General features: G+C 38.7%; 1 protein-coding gene across 2 annotated transcripts in view; it reads left to right on the forward strand.

Annotated features, from left to right (window-relative positions):
• Window positions 1-12,657, forward strand: part of FAM91A1 (family with sequence similarity 91 member A1) — a 45,070-nt gene extending 32,413 nt beyond the window's left edge. For both annotated transcript variants that reach the window (XM_080647272.1, XM_080647273.1), the window contains 5 exons: window positions 1,725-1,874; window positions 4,134-4,238; window positions 4,929-5,052; window positions 7,066-7,135; window positions 9,249-12,657. In XM_080647272.1, coding sequence (XP_080503398.1) covers window positions 1,725-1,874; window positions 4,134-4,238; window positions 4,929-5,052; window positions 7,066-7,135; window positions 9,249-9,437 — 638 coding nt within the window. In that variant the 3' untranslated portion in view covers window positions 9,438-12,657. The remainder of the gene's footprint in view (window positions 1-1,724; window positions 1,875-4,133; window positions 4,239-4,928; window positions 5,053-7,065; window positions 7,136-9,248) is intronic.
• The last annotated feature ends 2,713 nt before the right edge of the window (window positions 12,658-15,370 follow it).

The raw sequence follows: 15,370 nt of genomic DNA on the forward strand, positions 1-15,370 counted from the left end.
AAAATTATGAAGTTCTAGGGTGTTACCATTTTGTTTTAAAGAGTATTGGCCAAAGGTAGTTTTCTGTTGTATGCCTTTTCCCACAAAGAATCGATAGTGTAAGACCCACTTAGGACCTTTTGAGGAATACGAGTCTGTCTTGGAGATGAAGAGAATAAATAGGCATCTGCCCAGAGGGAAGACTAGGTTTTCTGTATGTTTAGTCTTTCAGTTTCTTTTTATTGCTTATTATTTGAAGCAGGTCACAGGGAAGATTTTATGCTTTGAAAGATGTTTAGAAAGTTGGTCACCCCCAATGTTACACACTGGTTTTCTCTGAGGGGCTTTTTTAGGTACTGTAGAAATAGGTCCTAATAAATGTTTGTCTCCTGCTTCACAGTTTACAGAGCACTTGCATGTATTTCTTGTCTCAACATTTTTATTATAATAGGTGTGGGGGTTTTTTGCTGTTAAATTTTATTTTTGCTGATGAGAGGATTTGAGTGGATTGCAGTTTGAGCTAAATTAGCTGGTTAACACCGAGGGGAAAGTCCTGGTTAATGTTGGCTCCTGGATTTGGCTGTGCAGTCTTGTACTTGATAAAGATGCAGAGAAGTTCTGTAACAGCCAGTTCATTCTTCCTTTTGTCTAATAGAGAAGATACCTTTTCTCTGTTGAATATTAAGAAAATATATACATTCGGAAGAAAAATACTATCTGATTAAAACTTTGCATATATTTACATAGCACTTACGTTTCCTGCTCCATGTAAAACTGCTGTTCTGTAATCTATTTTTCTGGTTTTTAGAGTCTCATTGCTTGGAATTCAAGAGAGCAGTGAATGGTTCAAGTAATTTAACCTAAGTTACCCCATATAAGCATTTACTGTTCTTTCAAAATGTTGCTCACCACTGCCCCCGCCCCCTAAAGCAAGGAAAGGCAGAGGATTTTTTTAGATACCGTCTTCTTTTCTCACAGCCAGATTGGGGGAGCCTCATGTTTGAATTTAAGTGCTCTCTTTTGGCTGTTGTGAGTGTGTACAAAATGTGGAGAAGAGAGTTCTCTCTTCCCCAAAATAGCCATTTTTTTCAGAAATAAGTCCTTGTCTGCAACTAAACTTTGCTACTTAATCCTCTGATACTTTATAAATCCTGTGGGGGAAAATGTTCACCTGAAGATACAGGGTAGTGACTATAGGACATTAAAATGTAGAAAATCTCAAGAACTAATTGATAGTTCTCTTGCCTTGGGAGATTATTGTGAATTATAAAAAAGAGAAATCTCCATATTTGGATATAGAGCATCTTTCTCTTTTGTAAGTTCACAGGTAAGAACTTGAGTTAAAACTTAAATAATTCATTAGGACATAATTTCAAGTATATTAGCTTTAATTTCAAAATATGTATGTTTAATAAATTTCCTGATAGAAGCCCACCAAGTAAGCATTTGAGGCAGAATAGAAGCACAAATAGACGCTTAGAGAATTTACCACGGACTATTTGCTTCTGATATAACAAATACCTCCTGAAGGCTATGAACATGTTATATGTGTATAGCATCCTTTTATGTTCACAGATATTTCTTCATTGGAATCAATCTTGGTAGATTAAAGTATAAAAGTAATTCTAAGAATTGTATAAAAGTAATTCTAAGAATTGTTTAATAAAAATATTTTTAAGTTTTTCATGTTGTATTATTTTACAAAACTATTCACTTATCATTTGATGTCAACTCTTTGTTCTTAGAGTTTACTCGTGTCAATATGGGTGTTCATAAAGCATTGGAAATATTAAGGACTAAGGTGGACTTGCAGCATTTTTGTGGCTATATCACCATGTTGAATGCTTCGAGCCAACTTGCAAGCAGAAAACTCAGTGATGCTTCTGATGAGAGAGGTTAGCCAATAGTTGGGTTTTGAATTAAGATCACTGGTATTGAGTTAATCACAACCTAATTATTTAAAAAGCACAGAGACCTTTGTGGGGATGTTGAATTATTTAACCCTTAATGCTTTTTCATTGAAGTATGAGAAAATATTCTGTGACATCATTTGGATAAGTATCAGTTGTTCAAATGGAGAGAATATTAAGTGCATCACTACAGAAGTGATGACCTGGATGGGGTTGGAATACAGAAAGGTTATCAGGTTTTAGCCCTTTACTGTCATATCTATGTTTATAGGCTTTAAATTAACTTCCTTTATGGGATGATGGTTTCAAAGTTTTAGTCTCTTAGTAAAGCTGTCTCCAGTTCTTCCCTTTTGACCTTTCTCTTGCTGTGAAGGCACCGTTGTCTCAGTTACCCAGGCCAGAGTCCTATCTCTGTCGCCCTTCTCCTTTTCTACACTGTCCAGTTGTTTCCAAGTTCTGTGAATTAATCGTTGGAAAAGTCTCTCATATCCATTTCTTCCCTTCTCTTTTTTTTTATTCTCTGTAACTGCCATTCTAGTCTGAGTCCTGGTCCTTGACGCAATCATTTTCTGCTTAGCTTTCCTGGCCTCATTCTCTTTCTATCTCCAGTCTATCCTGCATATTGATGATGGCTAGTTTTCCTTAGATATCTTTTTCTTTCTTCTTTTTTTAATCCTCACCCAAGGATATTTTTCCTCTGATTTTTAGAGAGAGTAGAAGAGAGAAGGAAAAACAGAGAGAAATATCGATGTGAGAGAATACATCGATTGGTTGCCTTCTGCATGAGCCCTGACCTGGCCCCGGTCCGAGGAAGACCCTACAACCGAGATTCATGCCTTTGACCAGAATCGAACCTGGGACTCTTCGGTCCGCAGGCCGACGCTGTATCCACTGAGCCAAACCAGCTAGGGCCTCTTTTTCTTTCTTTTTAATTTAAAATTTTATTTTCCAATTACCTTTTGATGCTTACTAATTGTTTCTGCTCTGACCTAATTCTGGCTTGTAATGTGGCTGTGGTTGCCATGGTGCCAGCTCTGGTCTATGACTCTAGGAAACGTTTCAGTTCAATTGTCTTGTCGTCAATTGACTCTATTCCTTGAGCCTTTTACTTTGAAATCCTGAGAAAATAATTATTGCTAGCCATCCAGTGGATTGGATTGGCTCTCTTTGAGTTAGGTATCCATTTGTGGTCCATTTACCTTTGGCCAGAGGATTTGGGTAACTTTTTATTTTTGACATAGCAGGTTTATTATATTTATTATGGCTGTGTAATAGGCAGTTTTCAACAGTTGACTGCCAAGTATCACAGGAGCATTTTCCAGAGAAGAAGGCTATGGAGTTAGGCAGTCATTTCAAAGCATGTCTGCTACAGCTGCCGTGTTTTATTTCATTCATTCCACAAACATATACAGACTGTCTGCTTAGATGCTGGAGACATTTAAATTTGTAAGACCTGAGGAATTATACCCTAGAGAGGGAGACAAGCAAGTGAATCAGGCTGCTGTGCTGTGTTAAGACACTGGGATAGGGCTCTGCTTTAGCTTACAGTGCTGAAGTAGGACGGCTGAGCTATCAGAAAAGGCCTCTCATGGAATGGAAAGTTTGGACTGAATTTTGAATAATGAGGAGTTACCTACACAAAAGATGATTGTTGTTTATGTGGAAGGTAGCAGCCTTTCAGGCAGAGAGAACCAGGGAATAGAATAGCTTGTGGCAGCCAAAAGAAAGGATCTATTGGGCAGAATAGGTGAGAGTAGAGAAGTAGGTGAGCTCTAGGAGCATATTCTGTGCTGAAAGTTATGGGAAGTCAAAAAGAATTTTGAAGAGAAACGATATAATCAGACTGCATATTTCCATGGGGTAGAAATGACTTTAGTAGTGAGCTAACTGACAGTCTAAACTTCTGCCATTTGAATCCTTGTTTTTACAACCTTAGCACTATTTACGTTCTGAGCTTTGTTGTGGGGCTGCTCTGTGCATTGTAGCATGTTTAGCATCCTTAAATATCAGTGGCATCCCTGTTCCCATTCATGACAACAAAACCTGTCTCCAAACATTGCCTAGTGTCCCTTGGGAGACAAAATTATCCTCCAGTTGAGAACTACTGTTTAAGGTTAAGAACTGTTCATTGTTTTCCATTGCCATTTCTGTTGCCTGAATCCACTTTTATGTTAGAACTGATTTATTGACAACTTATACCAACTACTAGAATCTTAATATTTGTGTTTATCCTTAAATTACAAGGTGAACCTGATTTGGCTTCTGGCTCAGATGTAAATGGAAGTACAGAGTCGTTTGAAATGGTCATTGAGGAGGCAACTGCAGATTTAGCAACTAAACAAAACCCTGGTAAGGTTTTAAAAATTATTTGCAATCTTTTTAAAAATATATTTTTATTGATTTCAGAGAGGAAGAGAGGGAGAGAGATAGAAACATCAATGATGAGAGAGAATCATTGATTGGCTGCCTCCTGCCTGCCCCCTACTGGGGATCAAGCCTGAAACTCGCATATGTGCCCTTGACCGGAATCAAACCTGGGACCCTCCAGTCCACAGCCTGGCGCTCTATCCATTGAGCCACGCCAGCCAGGGGTTAACTTTTTTGTTAAGTCATTTGGATGTAATTTGTCCATAATGGACCTTGTAATAAGAATTTTCTAGCAAACATTTTTGTATATTTAGAATAGTAAAATACTATTAAAATATGACCTGAGAATAGTGACTTAAGTTTCATTTTTCCTTTGTTAAATATTTCGGTTAATTCTCTCGACTTGTAGATATCTTTCAGTTGGGTAAAGACCACTTGGAACATCTGATGAAAACTAGTGCCTTCTCAGAAGCATGTACATCCTCAAAAAACATTCTTTCCTATTTCAGAGATTCACTCACACTCCTTCCCTCTCCCGAGTTCTCTCTCCTGCTCAGCCCATTGGTGGGTGAGAGGAATCTATGAAAATCCATGGACCTCAATTAAGAAACCATAGTCAGTTATAATATATAAATGTATGCATGATTAATAAGTTTACATGTCCTTTTATAGTTGCCACAACAGAAGCAGATTGGGTTCCTCTTGAGCTGTGCTTTGGAATTCCACTATTTAGTTCAGAATTAAACCGGAAAGTTTGTAGAAAAATTGCTACCCATGGCCTTTGCAGGAAAGAGAGGTAAGGGTTTATATTCATTGTCATCTTTTCATCTATGAGACTTTCAAGTCAGTAATATTTGCTATACCTTTCTTTTATTTTATACATGAACATAGTAATTACCTGTGTATATTTGTTTATTGAATAAAGTTTGCTAGTTTAAGGGTTTTGCTATATTTTCAAAATTAAACTTTTATACCTCAGAAATTAGGCACATGCAAACATTTGAGGCACATGTTTTGGATAATTATAATTATAGTAGAGGCCTGGTGCATGAAAATTCATGCACTGGAGTGGGGGGGTCTCTCAGCCCAGCCTGCCCCCTCTCACAGTCTGGGAGCCCCCAGGGCTGGGAGGTGACCCTGTGATCAGGGGAAGGTGATGCCCCCATCAAACCTTTGCTGCTACTACTGCCAGCAGCGCAAGCCTCGGCCGGCCTTGGTTACCTGAACCTCGGGTGGCCCTGGGCAGCTGGGCAGCCACCATCCGAGGCTTGCCTGCACCTCCAGCAGGCCCTGGGCAGCTGGGGGGCTTAAGGAGACTGGGGAACTCCAGAGGCAGGCGCGTGGAGTGGCTGGACCCGCCTGGGGGCGGGCCTGGTCGTCCCACACGCCTGCCACCCCGGCAGGGCTGAGGGGACTGGGTGCCGCCATCTTTGAGGGTGTGGCAATTAGCATATTCCCTCCTTTTTGGCTGTGGGCGCCACCATCTTTGTGAGGGTATGGCGGTCAATTAGCATATTGCCTCTTTATTAGATAGTATTTACTTAGTTACCCAAATTTGGTGAGGGTGTGGTAAACTGAGAATGCTCCTGAGAGTATGAGCCTGGTTTTTTAAAAGATGTAAACGTCTGTAGAGAATTTTTCTTGTGCACTTCTCTTACTCAACAAACACATACTCAAGTTATGTTATCTTAATCGTGATTATGTCTTGTGGAATTATGGCTGACTTTCAAAGTTGTCTTTAATTTCCACATTTTGTAAAATGAGCATTTATTACTTACCAGAGATGACATGTAGGTTTTCCTTCATGACAACTCTGATCCATTGGTTGTGGCTGCTAGGAGGTAGTGTTGTAAAGACTCTGAGATTGACTGGGTTAGTTAAAAAAGAGCATCATTGAATCTGATTGTCACAGTGGGTAACTTGGAGAGGTGATATCTACCGATCTGTTTGACTTTAGGAAAACAGAGTTGGATAATAAATCATTTAACTGGCTTAATGTAGCTTATATCAGAAGATTAAAAGTACTCGGTTGACAAGTTATTTATTTATTTATTTATGTTAATCCTCACCTGAGGATATTTTTCTACTGATTTTTAGAGAGAATGGAAGGGAGGGGGAAAGACAGAGAGAAACATCAATGTAAGAGTGACACATCAACTGGTTGTGTCCTGCACATGCTCTGACCAGGGGAGGTATGTGCCCTTGACCAGATTCAAACCTGGGACTCTTTGGTCCAGGGCTGATGCTCTATCTACTGAGCCAAACTGGCTAGGGTGACAAGTAATTTTTAATAACTGTCCTCTGAAAATAAAATAAGACATAAATAAAATAGAAATGCTACAGCTTTAAAGATTGTCACTATAATTGTTACCTATTTATATATTTGAAAAATATTTAATTTGGTGGGTTGATGTATGTTAAATATGTCAGACTTCATCCCTCCAAGTGCATAAGTTTTTATTTGAAAAGATTTATTTAGCAAACATTTATATTTGCTAACAGTTTAAACCTTATAACAATAAATTTTAATTTTGATAATTTATGATGTTTTATTTCAAAATGGTCTTTTTATGTACTGTTACTCCCTATTATTAAAAGAGGCAAAAATTTCATTGATGAGAACCATTGAAATTGGTTTTTAAAAAGTTTTAATGTGGTTAATCAGGATTTATATGCCGATATAAATGTTTTGAAATTAGTAAAATTAAACTCTTGTTAGATATTAAGTTAGTAAAATTAAACTGTTGAAATTAGTAAAATTAAACTCTTGTCATTATATTTGTACTAAACTTTCCCCCCTTTTTTTCAGCCTTCAAAACCTCTTACATTCCAGTAGAAAACTTTCTCTACGAGTCCTTAACTTTGTTCACTCATTCCAGGTAATAAACCAGAAGATCCAAATGGTATTGGTGTAGAGTTTTAAATGCAAAACACTTCCATGTTTGCTTTGAATCTCCACTGCAGTAAGACATGAAACAAGCATTAATTTAAATTTATACACGAAGACACCAAGATTCAGGAAGTAAACTGCTTGCACCTGAGTTCATGAGCCAGGTCTTCTGGCTCTAAAGCTTGGACTCTGTTCTGTGCCAGTGCTTCATTCAGCAGGAGTGTGTTAAGCATCTGTTACAGGCCACGCATCGTACGAGGTGCTGGTTCTTGAGTCTGGTACTCCATTAATAACTGCAGTGAGCTCCATTGTCTGTTGTGGTAGTGAAAGCCAGTGCTAGACCTTTTGTGTCCTGTGTCCCCATCCACCCTCCTCCCCCACCCCCCCAACACACACAGAGGAAAGGATACCCTAGATTTAATTTATAGATAAACTAGAATGGAATATTTCTGTTTAGAATATCTAATATTATGAAATTAATATTTTAGAGTTTTGTTTCATTCATTCTTTCAATAAATACTTGTGTCTACTCCATGCCAGACCCTTTACCAAGTGCTGGGGAAACAATAATCTCTAAGACACTAGAGGAGCTGAGAGGATTGTACGAGACACTAGTTAAGTAAACGTCGATTTCAGTAGGTACTTTGAAGGTGTCAGGCTCCTTCAAATCTGATGGGCTCCAAAGCTAGACCTACTTCAAATAGGTAGAGACGCTATATAATCTGAAACCTAAAGGATGGAAAAGAGTATTCCAGGCAGAGCTTAGCAGGCCCAAAGGTCCTGTGTCAAGAAAACAGAAGGCCAGTGTTTCAGAAGCCTCGTGAAAGGGGACAGTGGCAAGAGGGATTGGGGGGGGGGCGTTCTAGAATGTATTAAAGCATTTATGGTTTGTGCTGAGTGCATTAAAGACTTGAACAGAGAATGACATTGTTTCTTTAAAGATTAGTTAGTTTATTTTTAATTTTTTTAAATATATTTTATTGATTTTTTTACAGAGAGGGAGGGAGAGGGAGAGATAGTTAGAAACATCGATGAGAGAGAAATATCAATCAGCTGCCTCCTGCAAACCCCCTACTGGGGATGTGCCCGCAACCAAGGTACATGCCCTTGACTGGAATTGAACCTGGGACCCTTCAGTCCGCAGGCCCACGCTCTATCCACTTACTGTTTAGAGAATAGATTAAAAATGGGCATGCATAGAAGTAAGATTCATTTGGAGACTATTGTAGTAGCCCAAGTGAGGGATGTCGGTAGCAGCCTTTCTCATTAAAAAACCCCACAAAAACACAATTTTGTAGGTATCCACAATACAGGTTTGTTTATTACATGTATATAAAGTTATACCAATAAATTATGTATATTATAAAACATACACAAACATAGAAATTCTTAAAGGATGCAATAAGTAGATACAAGATTTTAAAATTTTCGTAGTACCATACCCCACTTTGGAGTGAGTACCCCACTTTGGAGGCCACTGGCCTAAAATGGCAGTGGCTATGGTGAGTAAGGTAAATTATTTTGGGATCCATGTTGGAGGTTGATTGACAGAACTTGGTGATTAGTTAAATGTGAAGAAAACATTGAGGGTGTGGTAGGAAGGGAGGAATCGAGAGATTCTCATATTCCTGAGTAGCTTGATGTGGGGAATAGGGGACATGGTAAGTGTGAAACCTGTGGTGCAGCACCTGAGAGCGAATGTCGGGCGTGTTTGAGCCTGGAGTTCTCGGGGAGGTCTGTGCTGAGTATATGCCTGTGAGAGCCCTGGGAGTGGGTGGGCTGTCCCGGTGCTTAATGCTGCGTGAGGGTTTTTAGAGATTGTCTGAGAACTAACCTCTTCTTATACCAGAGTCTCATAGCCTAGTATTTCTGTTCATTCCAAAGCACTTAGCACAGTCTAACTTGTGGTAGTCATTTCTGCATATGTTAATACCTCTCATTGATTATTTTGTGTTTGTGAGGTAAGTCTTTGCATCTCCATTAGTGCTTTGCATTCCATAAACATTTCTCCAGTAATCAAAGTCTATTTTTCTCATTAGCTATACTAAGTGGTTTGGTAACATGTAGAATACCGAATTTTTCTCTTGTTTCTGATCTTTTAGGAAGGTGCTTCAACACTGGATATTCACACAGAGGCCAGCTTTTCAAGTTTGCTCTCCCAGTCATCCCAAGCAGATCTGGGAGTCCCACTGCCCGCAAAGAACTTAATATTTAAAGATGGCATCTTATCAGAATGGAGTGGACGGTCACCTTCCTCACTGCGTATTGCTGCTAGTCTCCATTTGCAATGATTCCCGTGGTCGGCAAACTGCAGCTCGCGAGCCACATGTGGCTCTTTGGCCCCTTGAGTGTGGCTCTTCCACAAAATACCACGGCCTGGGCGAGTCTATTTTGAAGAAGTGGCGGTAGAAGAAGGTTAAGTTTAAAAAATTTGGCTCTCAAAAGAAATTTCAATCGTTGTACTGTTGATATTTGGCTCTGTTGACTAATGAGTTTGCCGACCATTGGTTACACCATTTGTTGCTCACACTTTCTGCCGTTTTTCTTTCTTAAGGTTAGCTTTATAGTGCCAGCCACTAAAAAAGTATCCTGCCGCTGCTGTGCGATTCACACTTACCTGATGTTCAAAGTTTGGGGAACACGTTCATGGTTTCTGAAGTTTTCCTCATCGTTGCACTTCCTAATGCAACCAAGAGCTTTTTAGCAGCCTGCACTGTATTTTTTACCTTGAGACAATCTGCATTTCTTTTATAAAACAGGATATACTTTATAGGCTTTATGATGACTGTTATGTTTATAAGCAGTCACTACAATATTGCAGTGGTAATTTTATATGTTAGGTTATCAAACGTAAATCTTGTTTAGTTTTATATTTTGTTACTCTGTAGGGGATCATGGGAAGAGGGGAACTCTTCCTCTGCAAAGGCTTCTTGGTACTTCAAGTAGCAAAACTATGAAACATACACATCCAGTCCTGAGAAATGATGTGACGGGGCATTACAAATTCCTGTGGCTGTCTGGAAATTATGTATATCAGTTGAACATTGTTGAAGGTATGTAAATCAGCATAGTTCTGTATAACTTACCCTTGATTTATAAGGTCTTAACTCTGACTCTGACTCTACATTGACATCTCATGAGAAGCTTTGGAAAGCATTCTATTTTTAAACAACATTTATATGTGGACTTCTTTTGTCACTCACTTTGGATTTTATATTTTCATAGAGTCTTTCTGGAAAAATAGAGTTTATTTTCCGTTCTTGTAGCTGTGGCTGCTGCACATTTTCACCGTGACTTATTTTTGTTTGTAGTGTTACCAGTTAATTGTTATGAAATTGAATTTGATGTTCTCAAACCAAGGGTTGTGATTTTAGGTTAGAATTATATAAGAGAAGCATTAAAGCTATGTCTTCTGATCAAAATACTTTAGTGAAAAGCCTACTTTGAAGACCTATTCTTAGGCAGTTTGGACCTTAAATTTATGTGAATAGTTTGGGGAGGAAATGATAAAGGAAAATTGAGTAATTGCAAAATGTTTCTTGAGTCACTGATTCTTTTAGTGTCTCAAATACTAATTAGAATAATTGGAATCACTTTTTAGATTTTTCAAGTTACCTTGGGAAGTTTGTGCAGTGTTATAGTTTAGTTTAGCTCTTCTCCTAGGATAACGGTTTGCTAGTTTAAAACTGTAACCAAATGAACTGGTCAAAGAACATATATCTAAAACACTTAAGGCATTAGAAAATTTGGGAATGTTAAAACCTAAACATTTTTGCTGATAATTCTTGTTATTTATAGAACTGACATTTGTGGATTTCAACATACTTCTGGAAATATATGCCTTTTTAAAAACTGTTAATATAACCATGCATTCAGCCCCATGGCCTACCCACAGAATTGAATCTTTTGGAGCAGGTTACCTGTGGCAAGTCAGTGCCGTGTTTAGGTAAATGCAGTTAACTTTTAGTTTTCTACTTTCTCTTATATGAGGTAGAAATCAGTGTATCTTATAAATGTTTGTCTATAAAAGGAAAAATACATACTATTAAAATAATTTCTTATGACTGTGAATCACTCATTCCCCCTAATAATTGATATTGGACATTCTTAGTGCTATTAGGTATGTATGTAACTTACAGTTTTTCAACCAAAAGTTGAAAGTATTTCATTTGATTAGGGCTCTTTAATCTCATTTGCTTTGTTTGAATTAACTGTAGTTATTTTATTTATTCCTGTATTACCAGTCTAAGCCTATTGTAGTGACATGTACACTAATAAAGAATCAGATATTTGTACTTGTTGGCAGTGAACCCAGTTGTTGGTGAATTTAAAACTTAAAATGTGGGAGTGATTTGCTGCTGCATTTCCTTTGAGAAATAATGGAAGAAGAAATAGAACCCAAAAATGATCATGAATTTTAGGGAAAGTACTGAAAAAGCATGTGGCCCGCTCTGGTTTCTCCTGTGAATAAGGAAAGATTCTGGTTCCCAGCTGAAAACCTCATTTTTAAGGAGGGCAGTCTTTTTTTTATTTTTTATTTTATTTTATTTTTTGGTTAATCCTCACCCAATGATATTTTTTCTATTGATTTTTAGAGAGAGTGGAATGGCGGGAGGGAAGGACAGAGAGAGAAACATCTATGTAAGAGAGACACATCTATAGGTTGCCTTCTGCACGCATTCTGGCCAGGGCTGGGGATTGAACCTGCAATCCAGGTATGTGCCCTTGACCGCGAATTGAACCAGCGACCCTCTGGTGCAGAGCCTGGCACAGTAACCACTAAGCACCATTAGCCTGGGCAGGCCAGGCAGGTGGTCTGCATCTTTATAGCTGTTAGCAAAATGTGCAGGCTGCTTTGTGCTTTGCTTTATGAATTTGGCTTTGTCTCATTCATATTTTAACTCATGTAAAGATGCATCTCTTAAATCTTATAAGTATTGATCCATTTCAACAAAAAGGTAATTGTAAAATACAGACTTGATTATTTTCCAAAGATGATTTGTGAAATAATTTTTTTGCAGATGTTTAAATTTCATTGGCTTTTGCTACCTCCCATTTCTTTCCCCCTGTAATGTAGCTTAAACCATGGCAAACATTCCTTGGAAACTAAGAGAAAAAAGGTATCGGGAAGGACATGGAATTTAGTGTGACACAATTTCACCTCAAGTGGGTCTAAAGAACCACAACTTTGTTATTAAAAAAAGATGATCATCTGATTTCCTCCCTGTTAAGTATGTAATCAGATGATTTTGTGGGTTTTTTTTTAAATATTGGTTTCTTTTATTTGATGTATTTAGTTTTCTGTTATTAATCTTTCTCTTTTATGTTCAGTGTTTCAAATACAGTTTGTATTTAAAGATTTTAAAGTACCAAAATTGTAACTAAGTACAGTGGATTGTTTTCTGGTATGATATTAAATATGAAATGTATAAAGTGTTGTCAATTTGATTATTGACACATATACTATGTTTACAAATAAACTGGTGGTGATCAATTACTGAGAAAATGTGTATAATCTTCTGTAAGTCCCTTTCTTAATTTTAAGTACAACCATGCTGCTGTGGCTTTCCTATACATTTTTTTAATCAACGTTTTTATTTTATAATAATTTTAAATTTTTCTATCCCCTTCCCTCTGCTTCCCCTAATGTTAACACCTTGTGTAAACTATAGCACATCTGTTAAAACTCAGATACTCGCATTGATATACTGCTATTTACTAAACAGCAGACTTGATTTGGTTTTCACGTTTTTCCACTAATGTTCTTCAGTTCCAGGATCCAACCCAGGATTCCACGTTGCATTTATTTAGTCATTAATGGTTCTTTAGACGACTCCTACCTGTGACAGTTTCTCAGTCTTTCATGACCTTGACACTGAAGGGTACTGCCTGGTGGTTTGAAGGATGTTCTAAGATTTGAGGTGATGCTTTATCGGGAGGGACAGCACAGAGGTGATGTGCCCCTCCACACTGTATCGTATCATGGGTGTGTGATGTCGGTGGGCAGCACTGGTGATGTTCCTTCTTTGGTTTAAGGTGGTATCTGCTATGTTTTTCCACTTTCCATGCTTTCTTTGGAAGTGAATCATTAACTCGAGCCCACATTCAAGGGGAGGGGGCAGTATATAATATTTATATTAGTATGTGATCTTGGCTACTTATTTTATACTTTAGTTTGAAATCCAATACTGTTGTTATTGTTTCAGCTTTGGGTGTTGGGAACATTTGAGATCTGCTCCTAAATTCTTTTGACATACCCTTATTATTTTTTAAGACCATATTCTTACTTTGTGGTACTACAAGTATTATCTGGACGCCTGCCCAGGAATGAGCTATTCCTTCAAGGATCCCTCATTCCTTTCACTGGAGACAGTATTTAGAAACCAGGATCTGGGTGTTGGGTGTGCTTGTTGCTACTGATTGTATGCCTCTTCAGTGGAACGAGCTGAGAGATATAACTATGTATACTCACCAATGTATAGGTGCACATCTCTGTATTATTTCTAGATCTATCTCTGTGTATATTAAGTAAACGTTAAGTTAAACTGACTCCCATCGGCAGCACAGGTTTTGTCCTTTGCTTATCTGTAACCTTCCTTCCTCTGAGAGGGAGTAACCTGGCTCTTGTTATCTGCAATTTATTTATTTATTCAGCCCTAGAATACTTATAAAGTGGTTTCAGAATAGTTACGTTGTACCCTGTGACAAACTGACCAACCAGAGTATAGTGTTTAAGTGCTTTTTTTTGTCTTTAGCCCTGTAGTATCTAATCAGAGTACCATTTTCCAAGTAACTTAGTTTCAGTTCTTTTATTCCCACTCCCTTCATTGAGGGTATGTCATACATTTGTCCCACCCCTGGCAACCACTATGTTTTCGTCCCTATAATTTTGCTTTTTTTCAGAATGTCATAAATGGTGGAATTGAAGAATTTGTAGCCTTTTGAATCTGAGCTCTTTTGCATACCAAAATACATTTTAAGTTCACGTGTGACTCACTAGCTCATTCCTTTCCATTGCTGAGTACTTCACTGTATGGATGTGTTAAGATTTGGTTATCATTTTACATTCTCATATAAGCTTTTAATCTATAATAATAAAAGCTTAATATGCTAATTAGACTGGACGTCCTTCTGGACAAAGCCGCAGCGACAGGGCCTGAGGCAGGGGCGGCAGAGGCCCCCTGCCACGGCGGCGGTGGGGGCCAAGTCCCTTGCACAAATTTCATGCATCAGGACTTTAGTAGAAACATAATTTGTTTTGTTTGGGTAAATTCCTAGGAGTGGGCTTGCTGGGTCTTGGTAAGGGTATTCTATATAATAAAAGGGTAATATGCAAATTGATCCTAACAGCAGAACAACCAGAACGACCGCTTGATCAGTCACTATGAGGTGCACTGACCACCTCTCGGTCCTTCCCCCCGGGGGTGGGTGGCGGCAGGGGGCAGGGCTGGCGAGTGGGCGGAACAGCCGACCTCTCGGTTCCTCTCTCCGGTCAGCGGCTCCGATCACCCAATGGTGGATGGGGAGCCAGGGGCGAGGCCGGCTGCAGGCAGCTGGGGAACATTGCCCTGATCGTGGGCCAGGCCTAGGGACCATACCCATGCACGAATTCCATGCGCTGGGCCTCTAGTATTTTATAAGAAAGTGCGACACTGTCTTCCAAAATGACTGCCATTTTGCATTACCACCAGCAGGGAATGAGCGCCTGTTGCAGTGACCATGTGGTCGGTTTATTCGTTTCTGTACTGAGAAATGATGTTGACCATCTTTTCGTCTGCTTATTTGCCATCCATTTTTGGGGGCAGTGTCTGTTCAGATTTGTTGCCCATATTGAAAAAATTGGGTTTTCTTGTTGAGTTTTAAAAGTTAATATAGGTTCTGAATATACTAATACCTTTATCAGATATGTGTTTTGCACATTTTCTTTTTCCTATTCTGGCTTGTCTTTCCATTCTCTTGAGCACTTAAGATAAATCCTCCCAACCTCTTTATATTTTGTTTCTATTTTAACTTGGGGGACAAAGAATGCCACCCTCAAAATAAGCCACTGTAGTGGTAGGTGTAGGGCATGAAGGTGTTGCAGTTTAAAAAGTTGGCATTCCTGTGGGCTTGCCCCCATCTGTCTCTTCCTTCCACATCACTAGAGGGCCATCTCGCTCTTTCCCTGTTAAATGCTCTCTTCTCGCTTGGTCATTGGCTGCCCTGAGAAGACTGAGGCCCAGGC

The sequence above is a fragment of the Plecotus auritus genome (genome assembly GCF_963455305.1).
Source record: "Plecotus auritus genome assembly, chromosome: 11".
Lineage (NCBI taxonomy): Eukaryota > Metazoa > Chordata > Mammalia > Chiroptera > Vespertilionidae > Plecotus > Plecotus auritus.